The sequence below is a fragment of the Triturus cristatus genome, chromosome 3_1 (genome assembly GCF_964204655.1).
Source record: "Triturus cristatus chromosome 3_1, aTriCri1.1, whole genome shotgun sequence".
NCBI lineage: Eukaryota > Metazoa > Chordata > Amphibia > Caudata > Salamandridae > Triturus > Triturus cristatus.
This window is the reverse complement of record NC_140583.1, coordinates 436,067,646-436,085,015: the sequence shown is the minus strand read 5'-3', so window position 1 is coordinate 436,085,015 and position 17,370 is coordinate 436,067,646. Positions and strand designations below refer to the sequence as shown.

The 17,370-nt window shown below is 45.8% G+C and overlaps 1 protein-coding gene across 1 annotated transcript in view; it reads right to left on the bottom strand.

Annotated features, from left to right (window-relative positions):
- The window catches only part of DTWD1 (DTW motif tRNA-uridine aminocarboxypropyltransferase 1), a 181,418-nt gene that overhangs the window by 56,827 nt on the left and 107,221 nt on the right, over positions 1–17,370 (bottom strand). Inside the window, exon 4 of the mRNA XM_085644228.1 lies at positions 1,305–1,602. Within this exon, the coding sequence (XP_085500354.1) occupies positions 1,305–1,602 (298 nt within the window). The remainder of the gene's footprint in view (positions 1–1,304; positions 1,603–17,370) is intronic.

The following is a 17,370-nucleotide window of genomic DNA, read 5'->3' as shown; positions in this document are numbered from 1 at the left end:
CAACAGTAATCTGAGAGGTTCCATGTAACAAAATAACTGCCTATAGACTAACACAGTGTAATAAATATCTAGCGTTTGCTACACTAGGTGACCAACACCGGAACCATCGCCTACTTCAATAATCTGTGAGATTACACGCACCAAACTACTTCAATCTAATGCTTAAATATAGTATAATAACACGTAAGTGCTTACTGACTTTAACATATGCTTTCATAATAAATATGTCAAATCCAAAGCCTTTATCATAACATTTCATAATAAACAAGCCATGATCATTGGGTTGCCACCATAGCAACTCAGGCCAGCTGTATTGAGTGTAAACTGCCCCTAGTCAAATAAGTGCAATACATGCAGTCTTTTTAGTGGAAGCCCACACATTCAGCCCAAATAAATCCTATACTCCGAGGAACCAACATGTGGGAGAGCCCCATTCTCGTTAGGGCACTGAAAGCTGTTTTTTGTACAGTGTCTAGCAAGATCTAAAAATCCTGCTAGATTAGTGTAGCGCTGGGCTTTCAAACGTGAAATTGCAATCTGAAGTCTAAAGTTAATGACAGGTATCTTTTTTGCTGGTGCTAGAGAAAAACACGTTAAAAACATGTTAACTTACAATGTAATCTTTGTGCCCCTGAAAGCTCAGGATCAGGAAGCTGAATAAATAAACAAAATGATCGTAGTTGAGTGGAGGGCAAACATGCAAACCATGTACTCCTGGCTACCAACATGTGGGTGGAGCCAAAGACCAGGTGTTTAGCATCAGGGGAGGTGTTTGGGGTGTTAAACCCCTTGCGCCCCCAATAAATTAATTTTGTTATGAATAGTTGGATACAGGTGCTTTCAGTCGGGTATGGTGAGGTGCTTGTCGGATTTCACACTGACAAAAAAAAAACCACACACACGCATCTCCTCTTTTAAATGTCCTAAAACTGTTATTTTACCAAATATTGCATTTCTCTCACTTAGTACTCATACCAATCTGCATTCCTCTCCCTTTAAGCCCCTCTCATGAGCCCTGCTTGTCGTATAATGTATTTTAACATTATATGCTAGTGTGATCGTTGGGAAATCTGTAGCTCGACCCCCCCTCCCCCCGCTGCCCCCATCTTACTGACCAAGCTACGCTCCTGCTAAAGAACCTATCCTGGTAGTGCTTCTTAATGCCCTTTTTAGGTTAATGACAATGTCTAGTGATAGCTGCGCCGTCAAGTCACATCTAACAAGCAGCTACAGTCAAAAGTGCAAATTCCAACAACTAGACAGCATTTATGCACCATACACGTTCAACGTCATTTGCATTTTACCTTGTAGTCGTTCATCAGATATGATCTTATTTGTCTGGTTCCACGTGCTGTCAATGAATATGACTGTCTTCAACTTAGTCCTCGTACTGATCTGTTCCTTGTCTTTATTCGAACTACTCTGTTTTTTTTCATTCGGGCCTTTGACATCTTGAAAGTTGTGCTTCCGGTGCTTAGGGGAGGGCTCGTCCGCAGAATCATCATCTTGCGTTGAACATATATCACTCTTCATGTATTTCTGAAGACACATAACACTATCTGCGACTGAAACAGAATCTGGACCCGGAAAAACAAGTAGTATCTGTATAATATTGAGAAACATAGTTGATAAATTACCAAGCTTTCCAATCCAGACACTCCAAGTGGAAAAGCACAGAACAAACACACATTTAATGATCACAGATACATTAGAATTGTGCCTGAGGCTTTGACGTAAGCAAATAACCCAAAGGGGAACAAAAGGAAATAGTGAGATGCCGTGAAGATTAGCCCCAGGTTAAATGTACATTGCGAGTTTTTTTTTCCCTTTCGGAGTTTTTATATAGCGAGAACTTGAACCGAATGTATCAGAACACTCTACATGAAATGAATGTCTCCTTGTTTAAGGCAACTAATTTGCCTTACAGAAGGAGACATTCATTAGGTCTCACCTACGCATCGATCACCACTTTTGCCTAAAAGCATGCAAGTTTTGCATTGCTTTGTATTGCAACGCGTGCACGTTTGGAGTTTCCCTAGCGGGAGCGAGCAGCGGCGCCATCTGTTAGCAATTATCGCCCTGCCGCTGCTCGCTCCCGTAAGGTAAATGCCAAATGTGCACGAGTGGCAAAACAACCCAATGCAAAACATGCACGCGTTTAAGCAAAAGTCAACGCTGCGGGTGTCTGGTCCATGTTACCATGCAGAGACTTCTTGTTTCTTTTCTTTGTGAGCCACTCTCACTGCAGGCACGGCGTGTTTTTGTTTTGTATTAATGGAGCATTACGCTTTAATGCACTTTAAATTTTAAATGCAGTACTGGGCTGTATAGAGCCCTCATTGCTGTGCGTGCCCTACATGAACGGATATGTTTGTTGTGTTGTGTGAAGTACTGGGCTGTACAGAGCCCTCATTGCTGTGCGTGCGCTACATGATATACTAGGCTCTTGCTCTACAAGGTCTGCTGGCTGTTTGTTTAGCAAATTCATACAGCACAAAACAAACTCAAGAGTAGTAGAGAACTTTACAGTACATGAGCCACTCTCACTGCAGGCACAACGTGTTTTTAAATTTTTTTTTATTAACGGAGCATTGCGATTTAATGCTCTTTAAATTTTAAATGCACTACTTGGCTGTACAGAGCGATCATCATGCGTGATTAATCAATTAATCTCCGTATGGTCCCCGTGTTTGCTCAAAACGGGGTGCTAAGGAACATTCACATGCGCTATAAGAAGGGACCACGCCGTTAAATCTCTTTTGTGTTCTATCTACTCGCTGTTTTTTGTTCCTAATATTTGGCTTCTTTCTGCTCTCCCATGCTCCCCATTCGAGATCCTCCTCTCCTTCCGCATTCTGCATGCAACCTCCTACCCAATAGTCGTCCACCATCACGTCCACCACCACCACCATGTCCGCCATGTCCACTACGTCCACCACCACCACCACCACGTCCACCACCACCACCACGTCCACCACCACCACCACGTCCACCACCACCACCACGTCCACCACCACCACCACCACCACCAGGTCCACCAGCACCACCAGGTCCACCACCACCACCACCACCATTTCCACCACCACCATTTCCACCACCACCACGTCCGCCACCACCACGTCCGCCACCACCACGTTCACCACTAGCACGTCCACCACCAGCACGTCCACCACCAGTACGTCCACCACCAGCAGGTCCACCACCAGCACGTCCACTACCATCACCACCACCACATTCACATCCACCACCACGTCCACCACCACCACCACGTCCACCACAACCACCACCACCAGCACGTCCACCACCACCATGTCCACCATCACCACCACCATGTCCACCACCACCACCATGTCCACCACATCCACCACCATGTCCACCACATCCACCACCATGTCCACCACATCCACCACCATGTCCACCACCAACACGTCCACCACCACCACCACGTCCAACACCCCCACCACATCCACGTCCACCACCATGTCCACCACCACGTCCACCACCACCACGTCCACCACCACCACGTCCACCACCACCACATCCACCACCACCACATCCACCACCATGTCCACCACTACCACATCCACCACTACCACATCCACCACTACCACATCCACCACCACCACGTCCACCACCACCACGTCCACCACCACCACGTCCACCACCACCACGTCCACCACCACCACGTCCACCACCACCACGTCCACCACTACCACGTCCACCAGATCCACCACCACCACATCCACCACCACCACCACCCGTGACAGGTAAAGTGTCACTGGAGGGCAGGGGTAATAGGAGTGTCAACCCCGGCTGTACATGGGACCTTTAAGGATGCATTGGGTGCGAGAAGACGGATATAGGGGCTAGATGTATTACACCAGACCCAAGATACATTTTGAAGAGGCGCAATGTCACAGGGGCTCCTGTAAAAGCACTTGCAGCATCTCTACCTCTCAGTGGCATACCTGCACGAGCCACTCACTCAAAACAAGCATTGGCATAGCCAATAGGTCTCACCTTTGGGACCTTATAAGTGTTTAGCCATGCAATATTTGATGTTGTTGCACCAAGGATATTGTGCTGGATAACTAAACACTTACAAAGTCCCAAAGGCGAGACCTACTGGCTATGCCAATGCTTTTTTTCTGTTAGGTACAGGGAAATTAAGTGATTTGGCCAGAATCACAGGATATTGAGATCGACCGCCCTGGCCGATAGGCCACATCCTCTCTCCCTTTGGTGAAATGTTCATAAAAGATTCCTAAGCAAAATGTCTTATTTGAACTGTATTAAACAGATTTAAGATATCTAACGGAGAAACAAAAACAACTTAAAGAAAGAAATATCTTCTAAACAGACACTTTGAACTTACAGTTTGCAAACATGGAAACCTTTAATCACAATTGTGAAAAGCAAAGGGGTGAGATAATGCCAAATATATTATTGTGGGACAGACACTAGAGACATTGGAGGAAATCAACTCTTTGTCTTTGGCAAAATACATAAAGCCGAAACTTACTGGGCCGGTTTAGGTAAAGCACATTGGATCAACGATCTTCAGGCAATACTCATTTAAAAGATGTACTAGAGTTGCCTAACCAAGTATTTCACCAGGATATGATCCCATTCAACAACGATAATAACCTGGCAGAGCAGTTTTCTGAAAATATATGTTAATGTCATCTGCAACATTTCCCGTTCTCTGTTGAGCAAAATGCACAAGAATACATTTGCTGTGGCTCCCAAGTCTCACTAGTAGCAGTTGTGTTAATGTTTATCCCCAGTAGGAAATTCAAGCGTGTAATGCACTATAAAAACATTATGTCACAGAAAACAGTGGTATAATGGAATGCAGCATACCTCTAAAAATAATTAACGTGTTTATCGTGTTGAGGACCAGATTTACTAAACACTTTATTGAGTGTGCTCCTGAAATGAAATACCTTACAAGTGTTCTGTATACTGCTACAAGCGGTGGCTATGATCAAATCTAAATTACTAGAATTTTTGGGGGAAGACCTGGCTGCAAAATATATTCAATATCGTACGATGATGTATGAATTTGGGGAAAACTCGGGTAGATTCCTTGCAAAACGGCTACAGCAGAGAAATATAGCAAACAGAATTCTGAGAGACCAAGATCAGCAGGGTCAGATTCAGGATACACAGGAGGGGGTTATGGAGGTCTTTGGAAAGTTGTACACTCTGTTATATAAGGAAGAAAGGACCATGTTATCTAATGAGTCTTCGGCGGAGGGGTTCTTGCAGGATATTGATACTCCAAAATTCACAACAGATCAGAATGAGGCTGTCTCGGCACCAATTACAAGGGAGGAGGTCGAAATGCCCATAAAATCTCTGGCCAATGGAAAGGCCGCTGGCCCTGACGCTATCCCGCTAGAATTTTACAGGGCTTTTACTCAAGAAATCCGACAGGATGTTCTATCGTTTTTTGGGAGGCGCAAAGGGGTGTCATACCCGAATCCTGGAGGCGAACAACCATTGTTCTCTTTAAGAAAAAAGACAAGCCTGAGTTAAATCCCTCATCCTATCGGCCTACATCGCTTATCAATACAGATAGCAAGGTTTATTAAAAAATACTAGCCTCTAGACTCGCTGAAGTTATTACTCCATTCGTTTCCATACGGCAACATGGGTTAATTCCTGGAAGGGATACGGCTGACCATGTTAGGCGGGTCATCGCTCTGCTGGTTGGGCGCAGGCCCCAAAGTCACCCCTCGGGATGATCCTGTTGGACGCCGAGAAGGCGTTCGACAGGGCCTCCTGGGGTCGTTTGTGGGCAGTGCTTCGCTGGAAAGGATTCAGTACCGAATTTATACAGACATTACAAGCATTATATATTTCTCCAGTTGCAGCAATTCGTATCTCAGGGAAGGAAACAGGGATATTTAACCCCTTCGGTGCTCATGACGGAATGGTTCCGTCATGACCCACGGTTGAGCTGTGCTCATGACGGAACCATTCCGTCATGACCACGCCCGCGCAAGATTCCGCCAGCACAGCGGCGGAATCTGCGCAGCATCGAAGGGGTTAACATTAGCAGTGGCACCAGACAATGCTGTCCGTGTTCGCCATTGCTTTTTGCTTTGTACATTGACCCTTTCCTTAGCAAAATCGAAGGGAATCAAAATATTTTGCCAATTAGGGTCAATGGTACAGATAAGATGCTAGCCCATGCGGATGACATTGTGCCCCTAACCAGGGATGTTGCTCTGGCTTTTGCGACTTTAAAGACGCTCGCAGAGCAATTTGGCTTAACATCAGGCTATAAATTGAATGTTGAGAAGACGCAGATTTTACATTCAGCTTTTATGTGTCCTCCTGATGTCCCTGTCGTCACTGAAGTAATATATTTGGGGGTTAAAATGACTGCCTCAGTTGCTAGCATCCCCGACCTGAATATCCTGCCAGTGGTTGAATCTATAAACAACAAACTAGAAAGATTAGACCATTTGCATCTTTCACTGTATGGCCGCTGTAATATACTTAAAATGCTGGTCCTTCCAAAATGTATGTATTTATTTAGAACCATCCCCTTAGATTTTTCTCAAGTATGCCTGGTCAGGGCTGAGAGGATTTGCTCTAGATTCCTTTGGGGCTATCGTCGATCGCGTAGGCCTGCTAAATTGATGCGTCTCCCCAGAGACCGTGGGGTTTGGGCGGTTCCCAATATTCTATTGTATTACTGGTCATCCATGTTGCAACATTTTGGAATACTTTTAGTAGGGAACAGGGCTGAGGTTCCGTTAGCTAATAGACCGACTATTTAAGAAATAGGTCTGGGAGAGGCGGCAAAGGGTATTCTAGTTCGGATACTGGAACAAAGTTATTTTTAAAAAACGAGGTTCAAAGTAATTGGCGGAAAATTCACCGTAAATGGAAAATCCCAAATATCAATGCCTACACTCGCTTCATGGCTTCTGGAATTCTGCCACTGATCTTGCAGGACCAGGTTATTTTTAGATGGCAGCTGCTGGGTTTGAAGGTTATTGGTGATTTGTGTTCGGAGGGGCAAATGGCATCCTTCTCTTTTTTAAGGGAGAAGTTCCAGTTAAATAGCCCAGATTTCTTTAAATATCTTCAGATTAGAAGCGTTTTTGATAATCATCGAAATGAGGCTGTCGCGGTGTTTGAAAAGATCACTATAGTCGAATTAGGTCGAAGGAAAGCAAGAATAGGTACAGTGTATCAACATCTCCTATCTGGTTTTCCGGATGATATCGATGTGGTCGATATCGGTTATACTTTAGAATTGGTCAGTCAGATCTTAGTCTCCGGCAGCTTACAGACTCAATGTTATATGGCGGTGTTTGATTTGTACTACACAAATCAGCGAAGATTGCAAAGTGGGTGGGGGCGGAAGGGCGATAGTTGTGGCAGGTGCGGGCTTCAAGCGGCTGATGCAATTCACATGTTTTATCTGTGTCCAAGTCTGGTGGAATTCCTTCACGAAATTGAATACTTTATAAATTCAGTGTTAAAAATCCCGGTTGTAATCTCCCCAGAGCTGGTCATATCGGGAAAGTCTGAAGATCTAGGCATACTGCCGCTTTCCTGTTTGTAGCAATGGCAATGGTTTGGTTGTGCATCACGTCTCAATGGATGGGCCCTGAAGCTCCTACTTTTTTTAAATGGACATCTACGATGTTCGCATTGTATAATTTGGAGTCCTCTGTCTACCTTTTAAGGGGGAAAAGGAGGCAGGAGATGGGTAGTAGAATATGGGCCCCAATCAAGGAATGGTCCAAGGGATAATTGATACAGATGAGCTGGGTTAATTGCTGCCAATATGGGTATATAGGTATTCGTCCTATCATGCTTGTCTTCTTTGTTTCCTTTATGCTTATCTTAGGCTTTTTCTTTTTTAGGCTCCACAATTGATTTCTAAGTTTATGTCATATCTTTTCTGGATAAGTTTCTGTATCATTGCCCTTTTCCTTTTTGCATTTCTCTATACTGTGTTTGCCATGACATGTTCTAACAATCAAATAAAGAAAAAGAGTTAAAAAACAAACAAAAAAAAAAAAAACATTATGTCACAGAAAACAGTGGTGTATCGTGTTCAGGACCAGATTTACTAAACACTTTATTGAGTGTGCTCCTGAAATGAAATACCTTACAAGTGTTCTGTATACTGCTATCAAGGACATTGATTAAAGCATACCCACTTTGGGAAATCACCCCACTCCAAACTACTAAACTGTACCCCACTCCACTCCAGTATACCCCAATTTGCCCCACTCCACTCTACTTCAATCTAGTACACTCCAATCTACCACAACCTACCCCACTACACCCCGATTCACTCCACCCAATCAACCCAACTCTATTCTACCCCAATCCACGCTACTCCAATCTACCCCACCCCACTCCAATCTACAGCATCAATTTGCCCTACTCTAGCCCCAATCTACCACGCTCCACTCAATCTACTGCACTCAAATCTACCCCACTCTGCTCCAATCTGACCAACTCCAATGTACACTAATCCCACCCACTCCACTCAAATCTACCCCACTCTACCCAGCCCCACTCCACTCTAATGCAATCTATCCAACTCCTCTTCACTCTAATCTACTCCACTCCACCACAATCTACCCCACTCCAATCAATTCAATTCAATTCAATAGAGTCTTTATTCAGTTATATTTCACACCATAAAAGTACACATATATACAATACTATTAAAAACATTATTCATACTATTACAATAGTTCATAGTCACATATTACACGTAGCCCATTGCCAATAGCTTGATCCAGATACATGGTAAACTGCAGATAGTAAGTACAACATCATTGGTCTAGGCAATTCCTTAATTTGACAGTTAGTTTTCAAAATTCTTTAACCTGTAAGACGCTATCACTGTACAAAAGCTGCAAATAAAAAAAGGCAGGTTTGATTTGGTTAAAATTAAGTTTCCTTAAGAGTGCAACAAGATAACGTTTGCGGGGATATTCATAAAACTGCATAAAAAAATTAAAATGCAGCATATCTTGAGGAGACTTCCCGTCGCAGCCACAGGGTGCTGCAGCCTCGTTAAAAATGTCTGACTTCGGGCGTATTAAAAGATGATGGAAGATGTCAAATCTAAACCTAGTCAACAAGAATTTCTCATGAGAGGTGAAATTACTCATTAGATATGGCTCCATGCTTTCACATGTTTTTAACATCACGTATTTCCTAATTCTTGGTTTCATAAGCTCCTCACTTTCCCTTTGCGCCAACTTATCCTTATAAAAGGCTTGTTTGATTGCTGTTATATCCCCCTTTACAATTCCGCTAGGGTTTTCAAACAAATTCAAGCGGCCAAGCCTGGAAAAACAGGTTTTCAAATATTTTAACCAGGGGACACACATATGTTTATCCTGAGATTTAAGATCTCTTATAATCAAATGGGTAAGAGGTATGTCCTGATTTATCCACAGTTTCACCCAACAGATCAAAGGCCTTAAGGAAAAAATATCACTTAGATACTGAATTCCCAGTTCTTCGTGTACTGTCAGGTTGGGTGTACTGGTGGGGACACAGAGTAGACGTTTTAGGAAATTGTTTTCGGCAACTTGCAACTGTTCTCCAGCCACATATCCCCAAAGTTCGCTACCATATGCAGCTGTAGCAACAGATTTAGCATTGTACAGCTTAATCATTGCGTTGATTGGCTTCTTACCCAGTTTTGTCGCAAAGTTAAAAACAGAAGCATTAGCCCTTATCAATTCACCTTTCTTTTTGGCCAAATGTGGGCCCCAATTAAGCTTGGTATCAAACAGGACGCCAAGATATGAGAATGTTTCTGTGACTGGTATTGGAACATCATCCAATTTAAAGATGAAATTCTTTTTGGGTTTATGGCCAACATGCATTATATATGATTTAGAGTTGTTGACCAGTAAATTTCTGTCAGACATAAAGATGTTAAAAGCATTTAAAAGCGCCTGGAGTCCCTTTTCCGTTCTGGAGATTAAAACCGCATCATCTGCGTATAAAAGAACTGGAATACCCCGCCTGCCGACTCTGGGGCAATCTGCCTGTACATTCTGTAAATAATCATCTAAATCATTAATATACAAATTAAAAAGGAAGGGGGCGAGAATGCAACCCTGACGCACTCCCTTCTTTATATCAAAATTGCCAGTGGTGTCCCCGTTTGCAGAATATCTGACGTTAGCACTGGTATTACTGTGCATATCCACCAGAAAGTCAACTATCCCTGGGTCCACACCTTTCTCCCTCATGGACCTTCACAGCCCCCCCCTGTTGACACAGTCGAAGGCTGAAGAAAGGTCCATGAAGGCAAGATGGACAGTTCCTCTCTGTACAATGGTATATTTGCTCAGTACAAGGAATAGGTTAAGGCACTGGGTTATGGTGGAGCGCCCCCCACAGAAACCATACTGAGAAATCGACATGATGTTATTTTCGGTCGCCCAGCATGTTATTCTCTGTAGTAGAATTCTCCCCATAATTTTGACCATGGAGTCAATTAGTGAAATTGGCCGGTAGCAGTGAGGACTGCCCTTATCTCCTTTTTTAAAAACGGGGACAATCGTTGATAGTCCCCAGGAGATACGACAGCCCACTTTAACAGATGCGTTAAATACTGCAGCCAAGATGGGCGCCCAAAAGTGTGGATCAGACTTATACAAGTCTGGGGGGATCCCATCAGGCCCTGGAGCTTTTCCAGCTGTGAGTCCTTCAATGGCCACCATAACTTCAACATTAGTAAACCTAATAACACCTCCCCTAGCATCGAGCAATTTCTCACTTGTAACAGGTAACCCAGAAGAATATAATTGTTTGAAATGAAGTTCCCACTCCTCCTTAGTAATACAGCAATACAAACCATTACCCGGGTCTGCTACCAGAAATGGTTTTTTAATTATTGTCCAAAATCTGGTGCTGGATTTTAAGGTAGAGGGATCAAGTAACTCATTCCACGCTTCTGCTCTTAGCGACTCCTTGTGGGATTTTAAAATGGACTTATATTCCCTGCGACACAGTTTGACATTTTCCTGCACTCTTGGAATAGCTGCCAGTGCTAGCCTAAGGTTACGAGCAGCTTTGGAGCAATCATGATTGAACCATCTTGGCCCACATTTTCCCACACTCGTCTTTACTGGGACCAACATTAGTTCTGACACCTTCTCCGACAGATTTTGATAGGCAGTAAGAACCCGTCGAGGGTCTGCCCCCACCTGAGTGCAGTTCACAATATCCTCAGTGCATGTGTCTACAATGTTTTTATACAATAAATCGTGACTCACCATTGACCATTTGAGTCGCCGCCTTCCATCTGTAGTGCCCAGCCTCCCAGATTTACATATCAATTTTTCCTTAGAAAACCAGTGTCCCTTCAAACAGATTGTTAAAGGATTATGGTCACTGAATTCGATTGGTACAATATCAAACGAATCCAGTAAAGGCAGTAGTGTTGCTGACAGCAGCATGTGATCAATAAAAGTGCCCCTCCCATGCCCCTTAAAAGTGGGAATATCAAAACATTTAAATGGATCCCTGAGCGTCATGGCCAGGGAGAGGTCCAGGTTATCCAGGAGAGCATTGCATAGTTCCCCAGCCATTGTGTGATCCAGGTGGAGTCCCTCCCTGCGCTCACAACTCAAATCATTTATGCATTTATGCAGAGGGTCTCCACACAAATGAACATTGAGATCCCCCAGGATCATGAGGTTATGATTGAAATCCTTTAGAGAGGAAGTAAGAAAGGCATGCAAGGCAGATACAGAATTAGGTACAGAAGTGACATTGGCAGCATTATAAAAATTCACTAGACATACTCGGCACTGTACCCCATTTAAAACCAAGCCCATCATACCAGGATCATTTGCATCAATTCTGCTAATTTTACAGGTAACAAGGATAGAAACAAAAATCACCAGCCCACCCTTAGGTCTGCCTCTTAGTGATGGTGTGGCCGGAACATAGTAGGCCTTGTACCCTTCTAGAAAAAGATCACATTCAACCAGCCAAGTCTCTTGTAGGCAGATAACTTTAAATTGCTTAATGTAGTTGACCCAATTTGTATCTATCATTTTTGCAGCCAAACCCGCAATGTTGCACGAGACAACATTGCTACCATAGTTTTTATCCTGGGAGTTCAGACTAGACACCAGTTCATCTGAAATTGAGATACCCTGACCCACAGGAATCTCAGGTCAGTCGCACATGTCCAGGCCAGATAGAAGATCGTACCTGTTCAATGTGTTGATGTTAAACCCAGGATTAGGTTTGGCCGAAAAATTAGGTCTATTCTGTGTATTGATGACATTTCCCATTCCCCTCCGATTAACAATATTAGACTCAGGTCATGGATACCCACCTTCAGTATGAGTTTCAGCCACTGAACTAAACAGCCTTTGTTGGGGGGAGTTATGACAAAGATGGGCATAAAAGTACCCCAAAGGTCGAACACATATACTGCTCTCATTGTATATCAGTGACGAAGCTCTTAAAAGAGCAGTGGCCACATGTTGGGAATATTTGAAGTTCACAACAATGCAGTCTCCGCTTCCCATTTTTTTTCGATGGGCCCATCCAGTTCACCCGCCTGACTGCCAGAATCTGATCAGAATATGCGATTGGGAAGCCACAGTTTTTGTTAAGCCATGACACTGTTTTATTTTTAAGTGAGGCATGAGACTCGTCATAGGGTGAGGCAGAATGAGTACCGCAGGGTGGAACATTAGTTAGAACTACCACGAATGGCGCACAGTCAGGCGGTAGGTTAAGATAACGTTTACTTCTGTGCGACCTACTATCTGTTCCCTGTCTTAATACAGGGTCAGATTGAATCTGTGGATCCATTATTATTCGGGTGGATGGTGTGGTTGCTAATGAAGGTACCATACTCACAGTAGTAGGTATTGCCATCATATTGATGGGATTTGACTGAGTTATTCCCCACACCAACCCTGCCTGTCTGCCTTCCCCAGGTTTATCCCTTAAACCAGTAACTGCAGCCTGGTACGAAGATACCAGGCCGCCCAGCCTGGACACCTCAGCTGTTAGAGTGTCAATCTTAATGGTTAAAGGTCTGATAGCCTCCTCTACCTTAGATTCTAATTTAGACTCAAGATTTTTTATAATGGCAACCAGTTGTGCAATATTAGCATTAAAGTTATTCACCTTGTTTCCAGTAAACACAAAGGGATTGTTAAGTGGGACATTAACATCAACAGCGTCTACAACAGTAGGTTTTTTTCTTCTGTTTCCCACCCCCTTTTATCTGTGTCCGCCTACAAGTGCGTACCGGCCTTATAGCTGGCGGAACTTCTTCCAAATCCTCACTGGATATATCTTGGTGTTCTATATGGACCTCAGCCCTTACCACAGTCGGCACGACCGGGTTATCTCCGGCAGCACCATTGGCACTGGCCTCTCCCTCAGTGACCATCGCTGTCAGAGGCAGCGTCTCAACCAGTGCTTTTGCAGGGGGCCCTTTCCCTAGAGATGCCCTACGTTCACTGTTAATCAAAGTGACTTTTTTTACCATGTAGTTGTCAATAGTACTATGGCCAGTTGCAGTTTTATCATTTTTTGCCTTAGACATCCTGAATAATAACAATACGTGTTAAGAGTTGCAATGAGACTATACACAAATAATAAAAACAAAATTGAAGTCTCACTTGTTACTGTATAAGAGAGAAATCAGTTCACAGGACCAGGGTCTCGGGCCCAGCCCAGTCTCTTCAGGCCACAGAGGGCCCGCCCTTGGCCCGGGCTTCGCCCGGCGTGTCCCGCGCGCGTCCCGCGAAGCGGGCCTCTGCGTGACTTTATGGGCGCCTCCTGGCGCTGGCACAGCGTCTGATTAGCGCGCCGCCGCTGGGGCTGCCGGGAATTGTAGTCCCGGGGCGGCGACGCGGAAGATTAGGCTTACTGGCACCCTTTGACTCTTGGCGGTGGTGGTAACGGCGTGGACCAAGTCTCCACAGGTAAGTTTCCTCTTCTCCCCTGCTCCGCCGGCCTCTGCGTGACTTTATGGGCGCCTCCTGGCGCTGGCACAGCGTCTGATTAGCGCGCCGCCGCTGGGGCTGCCGGGAATTGTAGTCCCGGGGCGGCGACGCGGAAGATTAGGCTTACTGGCACCCTTTGACTCTTGGCGGTGGTGGTAACGGCGTGGACCAAGTCTCCACAGGTAAGTTTCCTCTTCTCCCCTGCTCCGCCGGCCTCTGCGTGACTTTATGGGCGCCTCCTGGCGCTGGCACAGCGTCTGATTAGCGCGCCGCCGCTGGGGCTGCCGGGAATTGTAGTCCCGGGGCGGCGACACGGAAGATTAGGCTTGCTGGCACCCTTTGACTCTTGGCGGTGGCGGTAACGGCGTGGACCAAGTCTCCACAGATAAGTTTCCTCTTCTCCCCCGCTCCGCCGGCCTCTGCGTGACTTTATGGGCGCCTCCTGGCGCTGGCACAGCGTCTGATTAGCGCGCCGCCGCTGGGGCTGCCGGGAATTGTAGTCCCGGGGCGGCGACGCGGAAGATTAGGCTTGCTGGCACCCTTTGACTCTTGGCGGTGGCTTTAACGGCGTGGACCAAGTCTCCACAGGTAAGTTTCCCCACTCCAATCATCTACCACAATATACTCCACTCCACTCCTATCTAGCACTCTCCAACCCACACAATCTACCCACTCCACTCTAATCTACCCCATTCCACCACACTACCCCAATCCACCTCACACCACTTCACTCCAATCTATCACACTCCATTCAAATCTACCCAACTCCTCTCCAATGTAACGAGTACACCCGAATCCACCCCCTACAATCTACCCCACTCCACTCCAACCTACTCTACCCCAATATACCCAACTCCACCCCAACTGCAATCTACCCCACCTCACTCTACCATACTCCAATCCAAAGCACTCTACTTCAATCTACCCCAATCCAATCATCCCTCTTCAATCTCCCCCACTCCGATCCAATCTACCCTACTCTAATCCATCCAGTTTAACCCACCCCCCCTAATCTATCCCACTATACTCCAATCTATCCACTCCAATTTTTCCCAATCTATGTCACTCCACTCCAATCCAATCTCAACTCCAATTCAACCTATTCAACTCCAATTCAACCTATTCAACTCCAATTCAACCTATTCAACTCCAATTCAACCTATTCAACTCCAATTCAACCTATTCAACTCCAATTCAACCTATTCAACTCCAATTCAACCTATTCAACTCCAATTCAACCTATTCAACTCCAATTCAACCTATTCCGCTCCACTCCAACCTATTCCGCTCCACTCCAACCTATTCCGCTCCACTCCAACCTATTCCGCTCCACTCCAACCTATTCCGCTCCACTCCAACCTATTCCGCTCCACTCCAACCTATTCCGCTCCACTCCAACCTATTCCGCTCCACTCCAACCTATTCCGCTCCACTCCAACCTATTCCGCTCCACTCCAACCTATTCCGCTCCACTCCAACCTATTCCGCTCCACTCCAACCTATTCCGCTCCACTCCAACCTATTCCGCTCCACTCCAACCTATTCCGCTCCACTCCAACCTATTCCGCTCCACTCCAACCTATTCCGCTCCACTCCAACCTATTCCGCTCCACTCCAACCTATTCCGCTCCACTCCAACCTATTCCGCTCCACTCCAACCTATTCCGCTCCACTCCAACCTATTCCGCTCCACTCCAACCTATTCCGCTCCACTCCAACCTATTCCGCTCCACTCCAACCTATTCCGCTCCACTCCAACCTATTCCGCTCCACTCCTACCTATTCCGCTCCACTCCTACCTATTCCGCTCCACTCCTACCTATTCCGCTCCACTCCTACCTATTCCGCTCCACTCCTACCTATTCCGCTCCACTCCTACCTATTCCGCTCCACTCCTACCTATTCCGCTCCACTCCTACCTATTCCGCTCCACTCCTACCTATTCCGCTCCACTCCTACCTATTCCGCTCCACTCCTACCTATTCCGCTCCACTCCTACCTATTCCGCTCCACTCCTATCTATTCCGCTCCACTCCTATCTATTCCGCTCCACTCCTATCTATTCCGCTCCACTCCTATCTATTCCGCTCCACTCCTATCTATTCCGCTCCACTCCTATCTATTCCGCTCCACTCCTATCTATTCCGCTCCACTCCTATCTATTCCGCTCCACTCCTATCTATTCCGCTCCACTCCTATCTATTCCGCTCCACTCCTATCTATTCCGCTGAGGTTCCGTGTGAGACGGAACAACACTTTTTGAGTGGTGACGAATATGGATGAGTTTGGTGTCTACGAACCGCAAATGACGAGTATAGTGGGTGTACGCAGTTTCGTTACGCAACCACGTATGGTTCGTCTCATTTTTGGGTTTGTTCATCCGAACCCTCGGGTTCCATTTTAGATACGGCATCCATTTTGTTTCTTGCCCTCAAGTAGCCAGCGAACGGACATTGCCCGCTTCGTGACCCTGGGACTCCCAAGCTTACATGAGGGACACGTGTTTCTTTGAGGGTGATACGATAAGGGAAATGACACGGCGAAGGCAGATGGCCCCGCTGGACACGAGGTCTTTGATCCTGTCATCAAGGTTCCTTTATTACTCCCGACACTCTTTTTTAACCTGTTGTGCATCCTTGTCCTTTCTTTGCATCTGTTTTTGTCCCCTCTCCTAATGTGTTTACGGTCAGAATGGAATGTGTTTTATTGCGGGGTAGATATGTTTTTACAGTTGGGAACCGGCAATGCTGCTGTAATTATGTTCCGGCCTCCTGAAACATGAACACGACTCTTTTGAAGTTTATTGTGGGAACTGAGTTGTAACCTTTGTTCGCCATACTGTGCAATGGCAAAAACGTGTATAAAAGGAGCGATCCACTTTTGCAAATTGAAGCAGTCTCCGAGAACCTACACGTTCTGTACTTCTTGTGATTTCTGTATCCCTGCAGTAAATAAACGCTGATCTCCGACGTCGCTGGAAGTGTCCCGTGTCTCTGTGTTTTGTACGCCAGAACAGGTAACCCACGAAGGTTTCAGGTGTTGTCCCCTGGCACCGCTGGGTCTTAGAATAACCCAGTCCTTCAGCTGGCGCCCAACGTGGGGCGACATCAGCGGTACCGGTCCAAAGCCCGACGATCGTGAGGAACTTCGTGTGAAATCTCCGAGGGAAGGTGCACCCCGCTTCATCGATCCAGTTGTCGAAATAAGTGGCCCGACGTCTTTTCCCGCGAAGATCCCCGCCTCCTGACGGCTGCGACGGACTGATGCCCTGACTGTCGACCTGTTTTGGCGCCTGGCGTAGTCCTTTGTACGGCGAGACGATAGACGGGCCTTCCTGGTGACGCCATTGCTCTTTCAGTTAAGTATTTGTGGGTCG